The 22,810-nt window shown below is 40.0% G+C and overlaps 1 protein-coding gene across 6 annotated transcripts in view; it reads right to left on the bottom strand.

The window, feature by feature from the left end:
* The window catches only part of LOC140467299 (chemokine-like protein TAFA-5), a 343,804-nt gene extending 327,616 nt beyond the window's left edge, over window positions 1-16,188 (bottom strand). For 2 of the 6 annotated variants that reach the window (XR_011955392.1, XM_072563566.1), the window contains exon 1: window positions 9,481-10,122. Coding sequence is in view for 3 of the 6 variants with exons in the window: in XM_072563566.1 (XP_072419667.1) it covers window positions 9,481-9,574 (94 nt within the window). In the remaining 3 variants the exon portion in view is untranslated. Of the gene's footprint in view, window positions 1-9,480; window positions 10,127-16,013 lie in introns of those variants that run through there. The other 4 variants (XR_011955393.1, XR_011955394.1, XM_072563568.1 and 1 more) reach the window with 4 other exon arrangements.
* Window positions 16,189-22,810: the final 6,622 nt, after the last annotated feature.

The following is a 22,810-nucleotide window of genomic DNA, read 5'->3' on the forward strand; positions in this document are numbered from 1 at the left end:
AGAGCAGAAGGAATTAACCAGAGGGGGAGGGTAGCTACTGCAAGTTGCAACTTCTTTAGTAGAGAACACAACGACCATTGTGAAAAGAATCATTCGTAGATTGTGGCTGCATGGGTCTGAATTCATTCAAGTCTGACTGCAAACTGTAACATTTCAACCTTCAGCACTTGCCAGACCAGTCCTTGCACACTTTTGAAACAACTATGAAAAGTGCAATTAGGAATGGTCAATAAAAGCTGGCTTCGCATATCCCGTGAACAAATTAAAAATATGTCTTCGAGATATAATATCATGCCAACAGAAGAGTGTGTCGACCCCCAACAACCAGCCACTTCAGAGGAAACACTCAAATGGAGTGCTAAAACAGATTTCAGAAGACACAAAGTTGAGTCTATTGGATTAAGGTATCAAGAGATAAAAGGCTAAATACTCAAGACATCTCAGTTAATGGACAGGCCAGTGTTGGAATTTTCATACTGCAACATCTCATTGTGCATGTACAGCCAACACTGCTTGGTGCAACACCATTTTATTAACATCGATTAGAGACTACAGTACAACTTGGCCAACATCCTCTCTCATTATACTCCACTGTTGGCTACTACTGCTTTATGGGAAAAATTTATTACATGACAAAGCAATTTTGCAATATGGTAGCCCACTTTCAGATTTTGCTGTTACTATGCTACAAATCTGTTGACTGGTAGAAATGTCTTTTAGATTGCCAGTGTGCATCAAAATATATTAATGACTGCATGTGCTTTATCAGTCAGATCATGTACCAGGACCGAACCTATATTCACTTAGCAGCCATCTGTTCCAGCTGCTTTAATAACACCGGCACGGTACATTACCTTAAAATACATGAATCACAAGTACTGCCAGGAAAACTGACACTCAATTGCATGATGTAGTGCAGATTGGCACATATTATCTACACATTCAGGTAACTTTCTCCATTCATTGTGGATTCAGTGCAGAGATCTGGTAAACTAAAACTGCCTAAACCACTGTCCCCAAATGCTGCTGCAAATTTTCGATAGGGCAAGTTATGATCCAAGTGGCCATCATGAACAACACGATACTGTAGGCATTGCTGTTTAAGAAATAACAAGTACTCTGAGAGTTGTAAATGTGAAATCAAAGCAGAAATCCTCAAAATACTTAGCAGGTCTGGAAGTAGTGCAGAGATAGAGAGAAAAGTTGACTTAACATTTCAAGTTGGTGACGTTTTCATTGGAACCAGGAATGTTTAGAGGTGTAACAGCTTTAGAGTAAGATGACTAACATGCTCAAGGCTTGATTGGTGCTAGGGATAAAGCACCTGATTGCACAGTCTGAGTTTGAAATTTATCCCAGAAACAGAAACATGAGCTAGGAACAGAATTTAAACAACAGAAGATAAAGCAACCAAGAAATGAGGAAATGCATAAAACACAAAACCTCGGCCATATTTTCCTCTCACCACAAACTTTACTTGGACTAGGTGAGTGCACAGTGATTAAAGCCATACTATTAAGAAATTCATTTGTTTTTTTATGAATCTAAAAATTATGGATGAGAGCAGTGAGGCGCTGACACAAAATTGAAGGAGAATAATACATTGACAACGAATTAGGTAGCCATCATGTGCAAGAGTCTGAATTAGTGGTGTTGGAAGAGTGCAGCAGTATCTACCTTTGGGTCAGGAGGATCAGCTCAAGTTTCACCTTCCAGGGGCATGCCATATACATGTCAGAACAGATTGATTCAATTTTAAAAGCCAGTGGATTCAAATCACAGGCAAAAGTGGGACTTACTCCGATGTCCATCTAGTTGGCAGAGGGTGGCACAGTGGCTCAGTGGTTAGCACTGCTGCCTCACATCGCAGAGACCGGGGTTCAATTCCTGCCTTGGGCAATTGTCTGTGTGGAGTTTGCACATTCTCCTTGCGTCTGCGTGGGTTTCCTCCGGGTGCTCCAGTTTCCTCCCACAGTCCAAAGACGAGCAGGTTAGATGAATTGGCCATGCTAAACTGCCCATAGTGTTAGGTGCGTTAGTCAGGGGTGAGAGTAGTGGAATGGGTCTGGTTGGGTTGCTCTTCGGAGGATCTGTGTGTGTGGACTTGTTGGGCTGAAGCGCCTGTTTCTACACTGTAGGGAATCTAATTTAGTTAAGAATCTAGAAACCACATCTTCACCTTGATCCCAAAATTCTTGGTAGTCTAGAATTAAAGTCTGTTCAACATTTCCATCTTATTATTTTCTTAATGATTCATGAAATTACAGCTGGAGATATTTCACAATCCATTTATTTACATGGTAGCTTTATGCTGTGCATTCTTTGCCACTGCCTTTAATGTATTACAATGCAACTAGTATATTTAATTACATTATAACTGTGCCAATAGTAGACCTAACATAAACAAATGTGTCATTTACTGGTTTGAACATATTGATCTGAATGGCTTAAAATGTCAATTGCTGGCATATATACAAAAGTAGTAGAGAAAATGCAAGAGTAAAAGGATTTTACGAACAATCCTGAAATAGATGTATATCAGGTACTTCCATTAAAATTACAAAGCTGTAATATGAACTAATTCAGACTTGGGCAGTTTTCTGATTTAGTTTTAAGGTGGTTTGATAAAATTGCCTTGATTTGGATTGATTTGACCATATTATGAAACGACACTTCATGAACAGGAATGCTTTACATCACTGTATATTAAAAGCTATTGAAACAGATATTTGGAATTTTCATTTGATGTTTTATATAGCTAAGTACAACTTGACAGTTTTGCTTCTGGCATAACTAATACACTGGTGAAAGAAATGTATGCATCCAAATGATATTTCACTCATCTGATTTTACTTTTCTTTGTAACATCAACAATTAAATTGTTCAGAATGCCCTTTTCTTTTACTGCAATTTTTGAAGGAAGGCTATATGGTAGGATGTTCCAACTGAAAAACATCGGCAAGGTCCTGGGGAGTGTTGCCGATACAGGAAACCTTGGAGTGTAGGTTCTTAGTTCTTTAACAGTGAAGTCACAGGTAACCAAGATAGTGAAGGCGGCATTTGGTATACAATTCTTTATTGGTCAGTAGAAGTTTAGAGGTCATGATGTGGCTGTATAGGACATTGGTTGGGCCATTTTTAAAATACTGCATTTAATTCTGGTCTCCCAGCAATAGGAAAGATGTTGTGATACTTGAAAGGGTTTAGAAAAGATTTACAAGCATGTTCCCAGGTTTGGAGGGTTTGCATATAGGGAGAAGCTGAAGAGGCTGGAGCTATTTTCCCTGGAGCATCGGAGGCTGAAGGGTGACCTTGTAGAGATTTATAAAATCATGAGGGGCATAGACAGTGTCAGCAGCCAAGGATTTTTCCCCCCGTTTGGGGAGTCTAAAACTAGAGGGCACAGACTTAAGCTAAGAACGGAAAGATATAAAAGGAACCTGAAGGGCAGCTTTTTCACAGAGACGGTGGTGAGTGTATGGAATGAGATGCCAGAGAAAGTGGTGGAGATCGGTACAATTACAACATTTAAAAGGCATCTGGATGGATACATGTATAAGAAAGGTTTAGAGGGATATGGGCCAAGTGCTGGCAAATGGACTAGAATCATTTAGGATATCTGGTCGGCATGGACGAGTTGGACCAAAGGGTCCATTTCTCCTTGACTTTGATTGTAATATCTAGAAATATTTTCCAATTGATTTAACACAATTGAAAAAAAACTATATTATTCAAAGCCAATGAGAAATTAATTTGAATAAAAAAACAGATGAGAAAAGGTAAGTAATTTTTCATATAAACAGAAATAATGAGAAAATTTGATAAGTCAGCAATAGGCACAAAGGTTATGGAGAATAGGTTTTACAAAAATGGTGGTGAACTTGTAGCTATTGAAGCAAGCAGCCTAATTGCATTCAGGAAACAATTCATCATAATTCTGAAGGGAAAAGTTGATATTGAAGGTTGAATAAAGAAAGCTTTTCCTGTTTGTAAAGATGTTGACACCTTGAGCCAAACAACTTAATACTATTAACCTATAGTAAACATTCTGAAAAGGAAAAATGAGCAAAATTATTTCCAAACTCACAAGTTATGAGGATTTAAAATGGTCAGTCTGTAATCATTGAATGCCATTATAAGTTATGAAAGCAACAGTTGACAAATCATTGGTGCAATTAAAACAAAAGTTGCACCAAATAAGCATAGATGCTCAGCAGAAGTATGGTCAAGAACTGAAGGCTTGTGACCAGTGTGTGCTGCAAGGATCAGTGTTGGGTCCACTACTTCTTGTCACTTTTATAAATGCTTTCGATGTGAATATTGGAAATAAGGTTAGTAAGTTTGCAGATGACACCAAAATTTGTGGAGTAGTGGACAGTGTAGGAGGTTATCCCAGAACAACAGAAGCTTGATCAGTTGGGGCCAATGGACCAAGGAATGGCAGATTTAATTTAGATAAATGCAAGATATTTAATTGAGATAAATGAGGTGTTGCATTTTGGTAAGGCAAATCAGGGCAGGACTTATACACTTAATGGTAGAGCCCTTGGAAGAGTTGCCGAACAAAGAAACCTCGGGGTTCAGGTACATGGTTCCTTGAAAGTGGAATCACAGGTAGACAGGGTGGTGAAGAAGGTGATTGGCACACTTGCCTACTTTGGTCAGTGCATTAAGAATAGGAGGTGGGACATCACGTTATGGATGTACAAGACACTGGTAAGTTGGAGATAGCAGATGCTGGAAAGTCAAAGCCGATAAAATGTGGAGCTGGAAAAAGCAACCTTTCTAAATTGATCCACAGCTAGAGAAATCTAGCATGACAGAATGGTTCTGACCTGAACTATCAACTCCCCTGCTCCTCTGATGCTGCTTGACCTGCTGTGCTTTTTTGCACCGACCTGTGAAACTGATCTGAAGCCCATCTAACTTACACTATTTCATTATCATATATTTATCCAATGACCATCTAAATCACCTTAATGTTGGCGAGTCTGCTACTTCTGCAGGTAGGGGCATTCCACACCCTTTCTACTCTGAGTAAAGAACCTACCTCTAACATCTGTCCTATATCTATCACCCCTCAGTTTAAAGCTATGTCCCCTCGTGTTAGCCATCATCATCTGAGGAAAAAGGCTCTCACTGTCCACCTTATCTAATCCTCTGACCTGAGAATGTGTTGCTGGAAAAGCGTAGCAGGTCAGGCAGCATCCAAGGAGCAGGAGAATCAATGTTTCGGGCATGAGCTCTTCCTGAAGAAGGGATCATGCCCGAAACATTGATTCTCCTGCTCCTTGGATACTGCCTGACCTGCTGCGCTTTTCCAGCAACACATTTTCAGCTCTGATCTCCAGCATCTGCAGTCCTCACTTTCTCCTCCTAATCCTCTGACCATCTTGTATGTCTCTAATAAGTCACTTCTTAATCTTCTCTATAATGAAGACAGCCTCAAGTCCCTCAGCCTTTCTTTACAAGACCTTCCTCCATACCAGGCAATATCCTGGTAAATCTCCTCTGCACCCTTTGCAAAGATTCCACATCCTTTCTACAATGCAGCAACCAGAACTGTACGCAATACTCAAAGTGCAGCAGCACCAGAGTTTTGTACAGCTGCAGCATGACCTCATGGCTCCAAAACACAATCCCTCGACCAATAAAAGCTAACACACTGTACGCCTTCTTAACAACCCTGTCAACCTGGGTGGCAACTTTCAGGATTTTTGCACATGGACACAGATCTCTCTCTGCTCAACAACACTACCAAGAATCTTACCATTAGCCCAGTCTATAGCTTATCTATTTGGTGAGTTCAAAGTTGTTGAGAAAAATTGGAATATCGACAATTGCACAAATCATTCATTCTTTTGGCTCATGATAGTTCTTTTGCGAACATGTTGGTTTCAATAATATTTATAATTTACAATAGCAATTGACTGGGTGAAATCAAAATGAGATTTCAACTGAGTTTTCTCAGAAGCTCTTTCAGAACCAAATATTTTCTTCATGGAGAAATTTGCCTATGGAGCATTCTAGATTCATTCCTTCCTCAAAATAAATCTTATTGCTTTAGAACTATTGTAGGTGCAATGAAAGTATTAATTAAAGAAATTCAAGTCACATCCCTTCACTACATTAATTTGTAACCATTTTTTCCAAATGTGAAAATTGCACTGGAGCTTCTTTACAGATTTAAAGTTCCTCATGCCAAAATATTTATACTCACTTTACCTGCAAATTGCTTTACATTTCAAAAGTGAAACGCTCTGCAGAATACTGAAATGTTGTCTGGTCTTTTCCCTACAAGTGCAATTTGCTCCTGACAAATAAAAACTTGCCAGTGAATCTCATAACTACCACTTCATTGCCTACGCCATATCACATTTTTGATTAACTTCAAATTTCACCCTTTAGAATGAGTAGAAAATCACAGACTATGAACAAACCCATTATGGTGAACTACAGATGTTTTTCTATTCATTCAGCATAATGTTTGGGAAATACAGTTGCAGTAAGTAACAGCAATTTCCTTAGATAACCTAAGAACTGAATACATCCTGTGTATGAGTCATTTAATGTTTGCATTTTTCTTTACTTATCAATCCCATTGCAAAGCAGCTTATTACAGGTTTTGTGTTTATTCTATTTTAAAAAGTATCTCCTTGGAAACTTCCCCCCAAGTTTTTGTTTCAACAAAACGGCATAATAGCCCTAGAATTTTTCTCTGATGCCATCAATTCTAATTCATATTTAAAACCTGCGAAAGGAATATTTTCCATAAAATGAGATAACACAGCTGTCCTCCTGGACCTATCCAAAATCATTCTCCTCCACCTGTTCAACCTCAGTGCTATGAAAAATAAAGTCCCTCACGCCACGCAGCAATATGAGCGGACTATATTCAACACCATTCCCGATGGGAGTACTGTGCTATTATAGTAGGTTGCATCTACGTTCTATCTGGGAACTGACAAAACTTGCCCGAGGCACAACAGTCAAAGCTACAACCTGGACTCACAACTCTTCATTGCTCAAGCTACTAATTGTAGTGTGTGCATTTTATATTGTCAATTCATTACAAAGCAGAACTTTATCAGACTTTATTCACCAAAAGTACAGCAATAGTCTGCAAAAACGGTATGAAGCTAAAAGACTGGCCAAGCATCAGATTCTAGGTACTATTTCAACCGTCCTTGAAAATGTCTTTTCAATAGCTTGGGAATGTGCAGTCACAGCTGACTGCGCCACAAACTGGATTCCTAATCAACCTTTACAAACACTGCATGAAAAAGAAATTCGCACTATTTGAGTGAACATTCAGTCTCCACGAGCAGGGCCCGGATTGAATTGACAATCCCTCCACAAATGCAATCCTGAATTGTACGTTCAGCTCTGGCTGTTTCAATCCCATCAGTTGGCACTTACTGAATTTCTGATCTCACTGGAATTTATCCAGGGCAGCACTTCCTAAGGTACATTGGTTTACTTGATTTGGGAAGATAAAATTAGATAGTCAGCCCTCACTGCTTTTGTGCACCCTCTACTGACCAGCTCGGAGCAACATTTCAGTTTGTTGCACGCACTCCCGATGACGAAGAGATGGGGAACGTGGGGAGATGCTGTCGCATTCATTGCATTTTCTATCTGTTGCTGTTTGCATTCAAAGCATTTACAGCAATGTGTAAAACATGTTCATAAATACACAGCATAGGCACATAATGAGAGAGAGTAAGAAGATTCCAGGTAAGATGTAATTGGGAGCCCCAGGCTAACAGACACTTTTCTCATGGAGATACGTCCAGCTAAATTTCATTCCATCTAAATACGTACAACTAAACTTTTTAATTTATAGTTAAATTATAAACCTAATTTATATATGCATATTGGTTAGACATTTAGTTAAAATTTGGGACTTGAATTTTTTTCATAGATTCCTTACCCAATTATTCTAAAGTCTGAGGGTATGCTTCTAAAGTTAAATTATTTTGGCTTGTAAAAGGGAAGCTGTTATCATTCATTGACACTCTAAGATACACTTTTCCTTGCCTCCACTTCAATGGGGAATGTTGTAGGGAATACGTACTTCAATCTGATCGAGAAAATACTGTTATAGTAACATTCAAAGAGGAACCGGGGTTGTAACAAACTGAAATTGCTAGCACATCATTTCATGAGCTTAAAACTTTGAACAGAACAGCTTCTTCCAAACTATACCGTGTCGAGGGTTTCGGAAATTGTAATCAAGACCTGCACTGCTAGGTCCTTTAAAAATACTACATTAGGGCATAAAACATGAAGGCTCGAAATACTCAGCAAGTCAGACAGCATCTTTGGGGGGAGGGAGAGAGAGATAGGGTTAATATTTCACTCCCATACACTCTCTTCAGAGCAAAACGTGTTCTTTTAAACGTTTACTGTTGCCAGCATTTTCCGTCTCTTCCATTATTTCCGCGTGCTCATTCACGGGGTGTGAATAATTTGCATCTTTCTGTGTCAGCTACGAATGTCTGCTCCATTATTCGCAGTTCAATGTGAAGTTGGCTTTTGAGAGACTGGAGCGCCCTCAAGACATCTTCAGTCAGCAATCTATACATGCGAAAAGTCACAGAAGGGAACTTGATTCTCAGCAAATGGTGGTTCCATGGTAACTTTGTAATGCTGCTCACTAGTGTAAAGATTTAGTTTGCTCTCTCAGGAGTTGCTTATCTTTGCAGGAACCCAGTTCAGCGCTGCTCCCTCTCTGGAATTGTGTTAGGAAGGTAGAATTAGATAACTTTCCTTTTTTTTAAGTCGGTTATTTTCCTGTTCTAGGCCACGAGTTTGGCAGGTCGGGCGGGGGAAGATGAGTGATTCGTGGTGATCGGACCAGGGGATCCAACACTACAGCTAGCTTTTGAAACTCAGTTGTTCCTTTTTCATAGCGAAATACACAAGGAGTTCAGGCATGCACGGAATGAACTATCTAGTTTTTTTTCTCTCTCTCGTTCTGTTCAATAGATGCCACGAGAAGAAAATAAAATCGCCGGGGCTGCAGCCAAACACACACACTTTATCCAGTCTGGCGTTAAATGTGCTGGGGTACGTGTGTGTGTTTAGTTACGTACATACAAAATATAAGCACCATGCATAGCTGCGGTCATGCTCATATACGCAGGGAGAATGCGTACATATTTACTGTGATTACGCAGGCGTGTATATGACTTTAAGCGTGTTTCTCAGGCAGATATGCGTTCATCTGAGTGAGCACAGCCGCCACGTATGCTGCTGCTCGTTATCAGCTTCGAGCCCAGCAGAACTGGGCGAAACAAGTATTTGGAGTAAAGACATTGCAATGAGGAGACGTTGGAGGAAACACAGTGAAAAGCGGAGTGCCTTTGGTTGCAAAACCTCTGCGGCATTTAAGCACTTGAACTTTATCGGGCTGCCTTTAAGGAAAGCTATGACAGAACATTGCAGTACCATTTATCACGATAGGCGACCATTTACCTTCTTTGACTAAGTGCGAGTAGATGATCCAGACGAGAAGGCAGCAAAGTGTTGCCCCTGCCCCCGTGCAAAGCCCTCTCCAGCCGGGCAGCATGTTCGAATCCCCCCAGCTTCAGAGCTCAGCTCCTGCGCGTCTCAGCCGCACCACGACCACACATGCAGATCTCTCTCTCTCTCTCTCTGTCTCCACATTCAAGCGCCAGAAGTCGGCTAGCGATTTCCAGAGGGAAATATACATTAAAAAAAAGGAAAGATACTATCCAAACACGGGGCACCTGTGTAAATCTCCAGCTTGGGGTGCCAGTGATCGCGCGAATCCACTTAACATAGAGCCCGAGATCCACGCGGCGGGATGTGCATCTGGGTTGGAAAAGCCCCAATCGCTGCCCTTTATCATCCTCTTCCACGCTATAAGAACCACATACTGCTTGATCCCTGCAGCAATGAGGTCTCCAACTGCAGCTAGTCACTGCTTGGCAGCGTCTATTGATCGCCTGTTGTAATTATCCAGATATGCAACAGCGCGTAATTAACCCTGCCAGTGCTGCGATCGCCCATAAATAAGTCAAGGGTGTTTAATTTACTGACTGTGGTGCCACTGAAATATTCATGCTGGCGAGGCTGGTACAAGAAAGTTTGAGCAAGGCGTGATGGACAGTACGTCCCTGCTGCAGATTGTTTTTTTTAAGGTGGCCCAGCCAACGACGTGGCGAATGAAGTACTCCCACTCGCTAACCACCGTGAATCATTTTTATAACTTTTAGCTTGAGAAATACAATTCCTTCCTCGGTTGACCTGTTAAGTTTATTTTGTAAGCATACCAGGAAACTCATTCGAAGCAAGATTGAATAACTCCCTTATCATTCGGCTGGGTTAGAAGAATGCGGCTGATCTGAGATACAAGCCGGTCTTTATTTTGTGAATCTTTAGCAAAGTTCAAGTTATTTTTAACAAAAAAAAACGTTTATCCTGCGCTGGAATTGCATTTTATTAACACTCAACAGCCCTTCTCTATCTGTAAGCATCAAGCAACCCCCCTTCGCCCCCAACTTCATCAGAGGCCAGACTATTTTTTTTAATAAGGACTAACCCATTTGGAGAGACTTGCACTTTTATCCAAGGATCACTGTCAATCGTTGTCCACGCAATTAAAGCTGTTTGCTTGTAATGAAGGGTTTTTTGTATTTAAAATAAGTGCATAATTAGATATTAGACTGTAAGATGATATTATCCTGTAACAAGGATATTAAAATTAACATACTTCTCAAATTTATTCAAAGATATCTACTTATTATCAGACAGTTTGGTTAAAGATGACACTAAAATCAGCATATCCGAGTGCAGGGTAACTGAATTTATAGAACCATTTGCTGGCTGGCTATGTGTGTGCAGAGAGCCGTCTGCTGAAGTGTGTTAAATACCTTTAGTGTATTGCACACAATATTGTTAGCGGTTCCTGCTAATAAACGGCGCCGAAACATTCCTGCTACAGATTGCAACACTCCGCGACACGGTCTGGTTGAATATATTTCACGTTTTTTTTTAATTAATAGGCTGACAATGAATCGATTCATTAGCACCATCAACCATCTAAAAGCACCATTCAGATTCGGCTTTTGTGTAGTCCAGACATTTCTCCAGTTCCTGCTGTATCGACCCACTGTAATTATCAGCCCGTTTAGTTCTAAGTACCTTTCACTGGACATACGTTGCGAGTTGTTGAAGTGTACGGAAATCTACAGCAACACAGAGCGAGCAGCCGCCTACATGTTATTAGGGAATGGACTCGATATCTTAAATTCGCGTTACAACTAATGAAAAAAAACAGTAATTAATCGCGATGCCAGATTTTTTTTCAATGGGAGCAGGTGAAGAGCAGTTTGCAGCATCTAAAGCATAATACCAATCAAAATATCGCTTAAAGTACGCAAAAGAAACCTTGACCTGGTTTTGTGTTTAAACCACCATGAGGGGTGTTTATGAAATGGCCCGTGTATTTAAACACTCTGGCATCAACAGCTGCAATAATAAATCAGGATATAAATCAATATGCCATTCAAATGAACAAGCTGACTGCAGGAAATAAAATAACACCTATTCGCTGCTCGTCACTACACTAGCATAATTTTTACGGCAGTGATGCTTAGATTATTCCATCAATTTGCACAGCGTTCATCTGAAAGTTAGCCGGACATCAGGTTGTCATTAATGCTATAGCGTGACGTCCGCCTTCGCGGACGGACAGTGCAGAAATGCAGCGAACTCGGCATCTTGCGTTATGAAATCATTCTTCACTGGGTTGCCGTGGGATGCTTTACTGCGTTAAGGATCTGATAGCCGTTTCAATGTAATTGTGGTTTGCGATCTTTCTATTATTAGGCACCGAAATGGTCCCCGTCATCGCGTGCTGGGAAATGATGGATCGAGTTTGAAGCCCTTGACTCCCAGTTTGAAATGGGCTGAGACTGTACACTGGCTCTACACTGTATTCAGTTAAAGGACTGCCTGCAGGCCGCAAGGTGGCAGCAGCATTTTTCAATTTCAAAGCTGATGATTTCGCCTCGAGAGCCAGATAATTTTTTTTGCTGCAAAATAAAGCGCATCGATAAAGCTTGAGTGATGGGAGCGAACCTTTAGTGCTAGTTGCCGTGTACAATGTATGATCAACAATCCTTTCATGAGCCCTGCCTCACGCCACGTTTGGAAGGTTTGGGGCATTGAAAGTGTGAGATTGCAACATGGAAACAGAAACAATTCCCATAAACGTTCAAGTTCCACCACCAAACCGTTTTTTTTTAAAAAGTTCCAATATCAATTTTGCCGAGTGTGTTCTCTCGAGATGGTTATTCATTACAACCTGTTGAATGAACGTTGGCCAGCCTTTTGTTTTCAAATGTGAGGCGCACAATTTAGTGAACTTTTATACCTGTGAAGTAATAGATATACAGTACATGTTGCAATGCCAGAAGAATCGCCAAAACATTTTGTGTGGCGGGCCCATTGTGTATGTAGTTATGTTATGTATAAATCTAAATGAATAGCCATGGCTGTCTAATGTGCAACTAATTACAAGCATTGACCTCATTGATCTCTGTGACTCCAGGTACAGTTGGCTCAGCATTGTGAAGAATGCGATTTGTCTTTAGATGTTGCCACTTGGTCGGCCTGCGGCCATGACCATGCGATTGCTTTAAAGGATAAGGAAAGCAAGAAACCTGAATCCTGAGTTTTGGGAAAACGACACTCATATTATGTGCACCTATGTTAAAAATTTACAAAGTTACCTGAAAACAATAATATGATATAACGCACTGCGGAATCTTCGGCGGTGATGAGATAGTTCCTAAATGTGAATTAGATACCAGCTTCTACACATATAGTATATGGATACCAGCCTGTCGTTATGATACGATGACATCTACAACACATTTGAGATTTTTTTTCCAGAACTGATTCGGAAGCAAAACGCTGTAAGAGTTGAGAGAACGATATGCCCAAGTTGATTAAATTTGACACCCAGGGAGCGTCTTATATCTATTATTTCAAATATCTACACAGTACAAACGATATTAACCGCTTTGTGGAAACACTCATAAATCCAACTTTTTGGGCCGTTGCAGAGATTTGCTAGGGAGGTACTTGTGGGCATTAATGTGAGGTGCTTTGGCAGAGAGAGAAAATGACATGGAATATAGACGAAATGACACACCTTTATCAAGTTCATGATCTTTGAATGTGGCAGGCCATATTGAGAAAACAGTTAGTAAAGAAAGTGGAACCTCTTGTCGCCTAAATAAAAGCGCAACAGAAAAATAGGGACGTCATGCCGAACGTGCACAAAGTTTTGGTTAAGCAACAACTAGAGGATTGCATCCAATTCTGGTCACGACACTTTAGGAAGGGTGTGAAGATTCTTGGGAGGACGCACAAGGGATCTATAGGAATGGTTTCAGGGATGAGAGATACAGTGAACGACAATGGCCTGGAACTTGTTGCCATCAATGCGGTGGAAGTGGAGATGGTGAATGATTTTTAAAGAAAATTGAATGGCCCTTGAACAGACTAAATGCATAGGCCTACAGAGATAGAGTCAGGGAATGGGACTGTTAGGATTGTTCTCCAGAGAACTGGCACAGACTCAAATTTCTAAATGTCCTCCTTCTATGCAATTATGATAAGATGATTAGATGATAGTTGTTAACTTTGATTGTATAGAGGGTATTTCTGGTGATATTATATGACAAAATTTTGACACGCCCAATGAACATTGGAATTAGGCCAGTACGTCATGAATCCAGCAGATAAGTACCACCAAATAGAAGGTCAAGGCAGAGTGAACTGGCTCGCCCATATAAACTTCTGTAACATCCAGGGAGTACTAAAGTGTCAGGACCATGCCTGAACACTGGCATCGCCAGCGAGGTGATAAACCATTTTTCAACACAAGGAGTGCTTGTGGTGTCGGTTAGAAATTGAGTCTAAGATATTTCCCAACCTGTTCAGAGACGTTATTACACACCTCTGGAGCAGATGGGCATGAACCCGGGATATGAGTCCAGCGACAGGGACACTACCACTGCACCACTAGAGCTTTATGCTGATTATGGGCTTAATTTTGGTTTAATTTGCAGTTTGCAACCCTCACCACCCCGCAATCAAATTCTAACAATGTACCAGTTTGGTCATTTTTTTTTCTAAAAACTGGAACTTAGTGTTATGCTTTATAATTGGAAGCACAATTTTCCAATTCCGTCCGGAGTTTAAAGCCCATACTGAACGACCTGTTTTCATAGGGTCAGAGGTACCATTCTTTTTTAGATTAGATTAGATTAGATTAGATTACTTACAGTGTGGAAACAGGCCCTTCGGCCCAACAAGTCCACACCGCCCCGCCGAAGCGTAACCCACCCATACCCCTACATCTACATTTACCCCTTACCTAACACTATGGGCAATTTAGCATGGCCAATTCACCTGGCCTGCACATCTTTGGACTGTGGGAGGAAACCGGAGCACCCGGAGGAAACCAACGCAGACACGGGGAGAATGTGCAAACTCCACACAGTCAGTCCACATCAAGCTACCTGAATGGTGTTAGTCTCACCAGTTAGTGATTCGTGTTATGAACTGGAAGTAGAAGTAGGCCACTCGGCCCTAGCTGCCTGATCCAACATTCAGCAAATGTCATGATTTGAATGCGGCATCAACCCCACTTGCCCGCTTTGCAGCCCCCTCCAGCCTCCTTCTACAACCTTTGTGTCCCTTGTTCGTCAAGAATTTATCTACCACTATCTTAAAAACATACATTCACGTTCTCTGGGAGGAGACTCACGACCCTCTGAGAGAAACAAAAATCTGCTCTCCTATTCGGGAGAACACTTTATTTTGAAATAATGGTTAGATTCCTTAATATGGATCTGAACAGACCCATTGACACCTGGAGTTTTGATGCCAGTTTTAAGTTCATTCTCATATTATACGGGTCATATTGCATGTTTCTGAAGTCAATAAAATCAATTGAAAACCAAAACATCTAACTTAGTGTTCCTTCCTGTCTCAAGCTATATCATAATTACTCAATGATAATCTATCTCTATATTCTTACAAGCCTCGCCGTCGTCATTCTTAGGATTGACTATCAATATTCGGGCGTTTTTTCCCCCTTTTCCCCCCTCTCACTTTTACAGCAATATGTCGGCTTGGCGTCGCTAGTTTTTTTTTTCTTTACTGACACCAATAAAACGTGGGAAGAGTTCACTGCAATAGATGGTGACCGTCAGGTCACGTCTAATGAGATTTCACAATGTTCATTTTTGCCTGACATTTTTTTTTGTGTGCTTCGTCGCCAAATCTATGTTCAGCACCAAACTGATGTGCACTACGTTAGATAATCTGGGAATTCGGGATGCCAAAGCCACTGCGCTATGGAATCGTACATGGAGGTAACAGCAACATTGGCATCCGTGAACAACGTATTTACCTCCCCTCCCCCGCCCTCCACCCTCTTCCGCTGTAGTACATAGATTTTTATTTCTTGATATTTCTTTGGAGTCACTGCCAAGTGTTGGAGGTTAGAGGTACTGTAGCGCAATATGGAGGAGTTTTGAATTGCCTGTTCTTTAGTGTTAAAGAGGAGGCTTTAATGCTGGCAGCCAGTCTCATTGAATCATTGTGCCGGCGGGAATAGCTGAGCAATGGAATGTACTAAAGAAAAACTGAATGTCCAACGTTTCACTAACAGATGAGACAATATAGACAGCATACATTTCGCTTTGGAACAGTTAATATTTCACCCGTCTTTTATATATAGCAAGGTATTTGGAACGGTTCATTAATAGTTGCACATATTGTAATTTACAAGGTTTTGCATATTCAAAGGCATTTTGAACAATATTTTGGAATAACGTATGTAAAACAGAAAGTGTGCTGAAATAAATAAGGTCAACCCAGCCACAAGTTATTATGCCACACTATTTCAAGATTTATGTTAACTTCTCCGAATTACAAATTAATAATTGTTGAATTATACTTACTAAACAAAGCAATGAGAAGCGCAGAAAGTATGGCTAGAAACCAAAAAGTTGATGGCATGTTACTGTCGCAGCAAATATCCTTCCATCTGAAGTAGTCAGCGGGACGCCGGGAAAATCATAACCTTCCTTCAAAATGATCTTGTAGCGCACAATTCAAGGCCGCCCCGACCGTCATTTGTCAATTCCTGCTTGGGGCAAATACACTGACCTGACTCTCCCAGTGAGCAGTCGCCCAGGACTACACTAAAACAAAAGTGAGCGAAACTGGAAAGCAGTTACTGTTTGTCCTGTCAGTGTGAGTGTCGGGACTGGATCAGTTCTTACTGTTTACAATGTACGGAGCGATCCCTCTTTCAGCACCCTGGACAGCGCCCGACTTTACTGGCGAGAAATGTTTGTGCAACCGATTTTGCTGCTGCCGTATCGTACGCCAGGTCAAAATCCGCGTCAGGACAGCACACTCTGCGCAATAACTATGTACTCCATTGCCTGATCTCCGATAGTCTTTATTGACAAACGCACAGAGGTGAGTGAGTGGACCCACCTGGACGTGTCAGCCCCTCCCTGTAGTCATCTCTACTATTTTTGGGAAATCTCCGGCTCCCTGTATCGAGTACAGCAGGCCACGTAAATATATTCGAGTTCCTCGGCTAAACTGATTTCCGTCAGTTATAAATACTCTTTACTGTCAGTCTGAAAGCAATAATCGTCTGTCCTGTTTCAAGCCCAGATTTTGAAAGTAAGGTCCATTAAGGAAGGAAACAGCAGAAGATGGGGGTGGGGGGCGGGTGGTTTGGAGATGGAGGTGAGATTTTGTTTTATAATTTAAGGATTACATTTGGGTAACGCCCTGCAGTGTGTATCTGTTATATTTTACCGAGGGTATTCCCTCCGAAAATCACCTGGAATTCGAGGTTAAACTGCACTTTGCAAGCGCCGCTCGACGCGGACGGCTGAAATGATCAAAGCAATTGTATGCATTGTGTCGGAACATCACGGGAGGTACACAACCCCGTCAAACAGCAAAGGTGCAAATATGAAATTACAAGAACCAATTGCGCCATCTACATGGTGTGAAGTATGTTTTAACAATGCAAGGGAAAAGCGTATTAAGCCAACAACAAACAGTAATAAAAATCTGAGACATGATTGTTCCAATGTCAACCGAACTGAGGCAGCTTCTATGCTGGCCCGGATTTCATTTTTTCAGTGCTCAGTAGTTACACAAGGCACATTCGAAGTTAAATGTGTTCCAATTGTCTGGGACTGTATCGGCATTCTAAAAGCCCCAATTTTTCAGGAAACCGTGAAAGATTGGCACATATCAGTATGTCGACTGAGTTTTGTTTTAAAACTGCGTCCAAAGCCGGGTCTCCAAAGGTCAAGATGTCCTCCTCAACATGTTCCTAGGCCACACGGTTGTTTTATTCACTGGTTTCTCATGGAAACAGCTGCCGCGAACCACACCAAACCTTTATTAAATACCATAATTCCAAATCAAACTCATAAATTGGATCGTTTGGACCCAATTTTTACCAATTGCACCAAATATCCTTAGACTGCACTTTCTAAACTCACAACTACTTCTATCTAGCAGTACACGGGCATCAGATATGTGGGAACTTCACCAGCGGCAAGTTCCCTTCCAAAGCATTCACTATCCTGACTTGGAAATATGTTGCTGTTCCTTCACTATCGCTGGTCAATATCCTGGGATTCGTTTTGTAATAGCATTGTGATACCTTACTGCGGGGGTGCAGTTCACCATCACCTACTCAAGGGCAGCTAGAAGCTAGCAATAAATGCTGGCCAGCCAGCGATGCCCACATCCCACCAGTAAATAATGAAAATATTTTGCAAACTTCCCATTCTGGCCAGCACTGACTGCGGGGGAGGAGGGAGGTGTAGCATATAATGCTTTACCTTCAAATATGTAATTTCAAACAGCAAAGATCAAAGATATACACCAAGCCTCTTGATTTCGACTCAACCATTAAATCCAGTGTCTGAATAAACTAAGGATTGCATCAGTTTCACAATCACTAGGGGATTTTGAGAGAAATGTTTGTTTATTTCTATGCATGATGCAGCTATTTGGGGCTGCATCATCATAGACTTGCATAGATTAGTTATTTCATGCAGGGAGACCTTTCTGCCAGTCCTTTCATCACCCTGTCATTTTCTCCCACCCATTTGGTAACCCTGTAAATGTTTCCCCTTCCCATAAATATCCAATTCACTTCTAAAGGCCTGGATTGATCACCCTATGCACACCCTCTCTACCACACTGGCATATTGAGCATTCTAGATTCCAAATGAAAACCCACTGCATAAAAAACATTCTTTTTTTCTCCCTAAGTCACTGTCCTTTTGTGTCACTTTAAATCCATGACTTATGCTTACTCTTTTTTGCTCATGGGAACAGTTTCTCACTAACTAATCTGTCCAGACTGCTGATGATGTTTAAAGCCTCTATCAACTCTCCTCTAGTTTTCTCTTCATCAGCTCCAGTTTCTTCAACTTGCCAGATGTCCCTCATCCCTGAAACCATTTGCCTGAATCTCTTCTACATTCTTGTTTTTTTTTTACCATTCCTAAAATATGTTGCCCAGTATTGGAGGCAGAACCTTCAATTTATACAGGTTCTCAATAACATCCTTACTTTTGTACACTACATCCCTATTTATAAAGTCCAGAATTCTGGATGTATTCTCAACTACCCTCCTCCTGCACTGATCTAAGCCTTTCTCTCTGGCTCCCACTATTCTTGCACCAGCTTTAGAATTGTGCCCTATATTCTATATTGCCTCTCCTCATTCATCCTATAAACATGAATGACTTCACACTTTGCATTAAATTTCATCTGCCACTTATCCATTCAGTCTGCCAGTCTTTTTAAGTCCTCTTGATGTTTATCACAAATAAATAGCAGGTGTAAAGGATTGAACAATTTCAGGATCTGAAAGATTACAAACCAAAGCTACACCAAAATGTTCTTTTGTGCTTGTCTTTGGATACTTGTTCCAGACCAAAGTCTATTTATGAGAAAAAACAAAATAGTGTGAATTCTGAAAACACAAAGTAAAAGCAAACACTCAGCAGGTCTGGAAGAATCTGTGAAAAGAGAAACAGGGTCAAACTTTCAGGTAAGTGATCCCCATTCAGAGCTGAAAAATGATAGAATTGTAATTTTAAGCAGGTGAAATGAGGAAGGGTGATAAAGGGAAAAAGGAAAGAATTTGAGATGACAGAAAAATCATATATTAGGTATAGATAACTGGGATCAACAGAATCTCTTGAAGAGTATAAAGAATGTAGGGACATTCTTAAGAAGGAAATCTGGAAGGCAAAGAGGGGATATGAGATAGCTTTGGCAGATAAGGTTACAGCTAATCCAAAAAGATTAAGAGCAAGAGAGCAACTAGAGAGAGAGTAGGCCCCTTAAAAATCAAAAAGATCATCTTTGTGTTGAACCTCAGGAGATTGGAGAGATACTAAATAAATATTTCATGTCAGTTTTTACAGTTGAGAAAGAAATAGAGGAGGCTACGGGACTGAGGGAAATAAATATCGGTGTTTTGAAACATAACAGCAGAGAAAGTGCTGGAGGACTTAAATGACATAAATTTCCAGGAGCTGATCAAATGTATGCCAGGACATTGTGGGAAGTTAGGGAGAAAATTGCAGGGCCCCTGGCAAAAATATTTGCATAATCTTTAAACACAGTGAAGTACTGAAGGACTGGAGGGTGGCTAATGTTGTGCCATTGTTTAAAATAGGCTGTAAGGAGAAGCCTGGAAACCGTAGACCTGTGAATCTGACATCGGTGGTGGGTAAGTTGTTGGAGATGATTTTGAAAGGTAGGATTTACATGCATTTGGAGAGGTAAGGATTGATTAGCGATAGTCAGCACAGTTTTGTGTGATGAAAATCTTCTTTCACAAACTTCATTGACCTTTTTAATGAAGTCACCAAAAAGATTGATGAGTGCAGAGCAGTTGATGTTGTTTACTTGGACTTCAATAAAGTTGACAAGGTTCTGCATCACAGACTAATTGGTAAATTTAGATCATGTGGATTCAGGGTAAGCTTGCCAAGTAGACACAGTCGATTACAAAAAGATCTTGATCAATTGGCTCAATGGGCTGAGGAGTAACAGATGGAGTTTAGTTTGGACAAATATGAAATATTGCATTTTGGTAATGGAAACAAGGACAGGATTTGTACAATTGTAGGGCCCTGGGGAGTGTTGCACAACAGAAAGACTCGGGGTTCAGGTACATAATTCTTTGAAATTTGCAACACATAGACAGGATAGTTAAGAAGACATTTAGCATGCTGGCCTTCATTGCTTAGATCTTGGAGCATAGGAGTTGGGGAGGTTGTACAGGATGTTGGTAAGGCCTCTTCTGGAGTATTGCATGCCGTTCTGATCATCATGTTATAGGAAAGATTATTAAGCTGGAGAGTGTTCAGGAAAGATTTACCAGTGTGTTTGTGGGAATGAAGGGTTTGAGATATAAAAATAGACTGGAGTGTAGGAGATTTAGGAGTGACCTTATTGAGGTTTAAAAAATCATGAGGAGCATAGTTATGGTGAATGACAAGGGTCTTTTCCCAAGGATGGAGGAATTCACATGGCGGGGGGGGGGGGGGCACATTTTTTAAGGTGAGAGGAGAAAGATTTAAAAAGGACATGAGGAGCAACTTTTTTTTACACAAAGAAAATGGTTAATGTGTAAAATGAACTGCCAGAAAAAGTAATGGATGCAACTACAGTTACAACGTGTAAAAGATGTTTCTATAATTTCATGAACAGCAAAGGTTTGGAGTGGTATAAGCCAAACACAGGCAGGTGGGGCGAGTTTCGTTTGGAAATGTGGTTGGCATGGACTGGTTGGCCAGAATGACCTGCTGTATGCTGTATGACCCTATGACTGTATGAGTTTGTTACTCGAGGTGACATTAAGTGACAAAGGAGTTGTTGGTGCAGAGCCAAAGGGAGTGGTAATGGGAAAACTAAATGAACACACCATGAGACTAGAGGAGTTTGAATGACAGAATGATGAACAGCAGCTAGCTTAAAGCAAAAACAAGAGAGAAACAAGAGTAAAACAAAAAAAAATGAAGAAGAGTTTTATACCAACAACTTTATGTTACTTTAATTCTAAAATCTTTTGTCCTATTGAAGACTGTCCCTTTGCTCACCCTTCTCCTCTTTAACTGCTTAAAATCAATTAAATTGCTAAACTTTTTAAAGTTATCAGTGATTTGGAACATTGATTCTATTCCACTTTACAGATGCTGCCTGACATGGTGGGCATTTCCATCAGTTTCAGTTTTTACCTCAGTTCATTTTGTTTAACCCTCTTCTAAAAAGCAATATGTATGAAATTTCCTGGGTCAAAAATTATATAAAATCTTTCCAGAATTTTGGATGCTGCAGAAGATTGTTTTGGGTTTTGTGATGTAATTTTTGTCTGTTAAAAAGTTGTTTTTCTCGCTGAGAGCTGCTTTATATTTTTTATTTTTTTGAATGCATTTATTGCTTAAGTATAATTCATACAAAAAATTGACAAGTTTCTATGCTTGTATTTCAAGTACTGCGATGGTATCCCAACTTTGTGTTGCAGCGTAAAGTGGGCAATAACAAATGGGTAGACAGTTTTCAACATCATTCCTGACAGCTAACTTAAATAGAATTAAAATTCAGGATACTTGTACTAAACTATCAAATAATATTCTACTAAAAATACATCAGTGTTATAAAAGGTGTAACAGGGAAAGTAAATTAATCATGCATCTGACTATCAGAAACTGGAAGTGAACTGATGACTTTGCAAAAATGAGCATGCGTTGACAAAATCAGATAGATTTATTGCTATAATTGAAGAAATGGTTGTTCTATTTGCTTTTACACCAATAAATCATAGTTTTTAACCATCTCTAGCACTTCACTTTCCTAATGGAATGCAAATAAGTATGGATGTTGTTTTATCTTGAATTGTTTGTCTATCAATCATTTGGAGAAATGCTATAACTGCTTTTCCATGCATTTATAAGTGTGTAAGCAGTTCTATTCTTGATACTCACCATGGAATGACAATAATTGGTTTATACTATTAACTTGCCAAATATTGGATCCAAAAGATCTGTTTAGATCTCATGAGTCTGCAATCAATATCTACTTTGAGTTAGACTGTCACTTCACATTGTATTTTGATGAGTAAAAGTGCTCTGCACATGAAGGATCAAGGTTAAGAAAATTGCTACTTAATTCTTGAATTGTTGTACATGCAAAAACTCACTCAATTTCATTAATGACCAGAGAATGACAGGGAAACCAACAAATTATGCAGTGAGGAAATGTTTAATGTTACATAATTATTGCCTTTATCTCACCAAATATGAGATGAGCAAGTCTAGTTGCGGCTAATGTTCCAATATATCAATGTACATATGTAATGCAAATATGTTCTGTTTATATGCATGTTACACTAACCTAGTTATTTGTCAAAGACAATAATCAAATTATGATCTCTTTAATTAATTGATGAGGACATTTTTTCCAATAACTCAAATTTAATGACATGATACGAGTAAACATGCACATTCAAGATATTTGATAATGAAATTCCCAAATTTGATTTAATTTTCTTGAAATGATATGTTGGTTGATAGATGCCACATTGTGTATTTAACAAATTTTTTATTTAATTAACAATTCTCCAAACTGCATTTAATATTGCTATTAAAAATTATTGCATCCCATCAAATAGAAAACATATTTCAATGAG

Source organism: Chiloscyllium punctatum, chromosome 45, assembly GCF_047496795.1.
Source record: "Chiloscyllium punctatum isolate Juve2018m chromosome 45, sChiPun1.3, whole genome shotgun sequence".
NCBI lineage: Eukaryota > Metazoa > Chordata > Chondrichthyes > Orectolobiformes > Hemiscylliidae > Chiloscyllium > Chiloscyllium punctatum.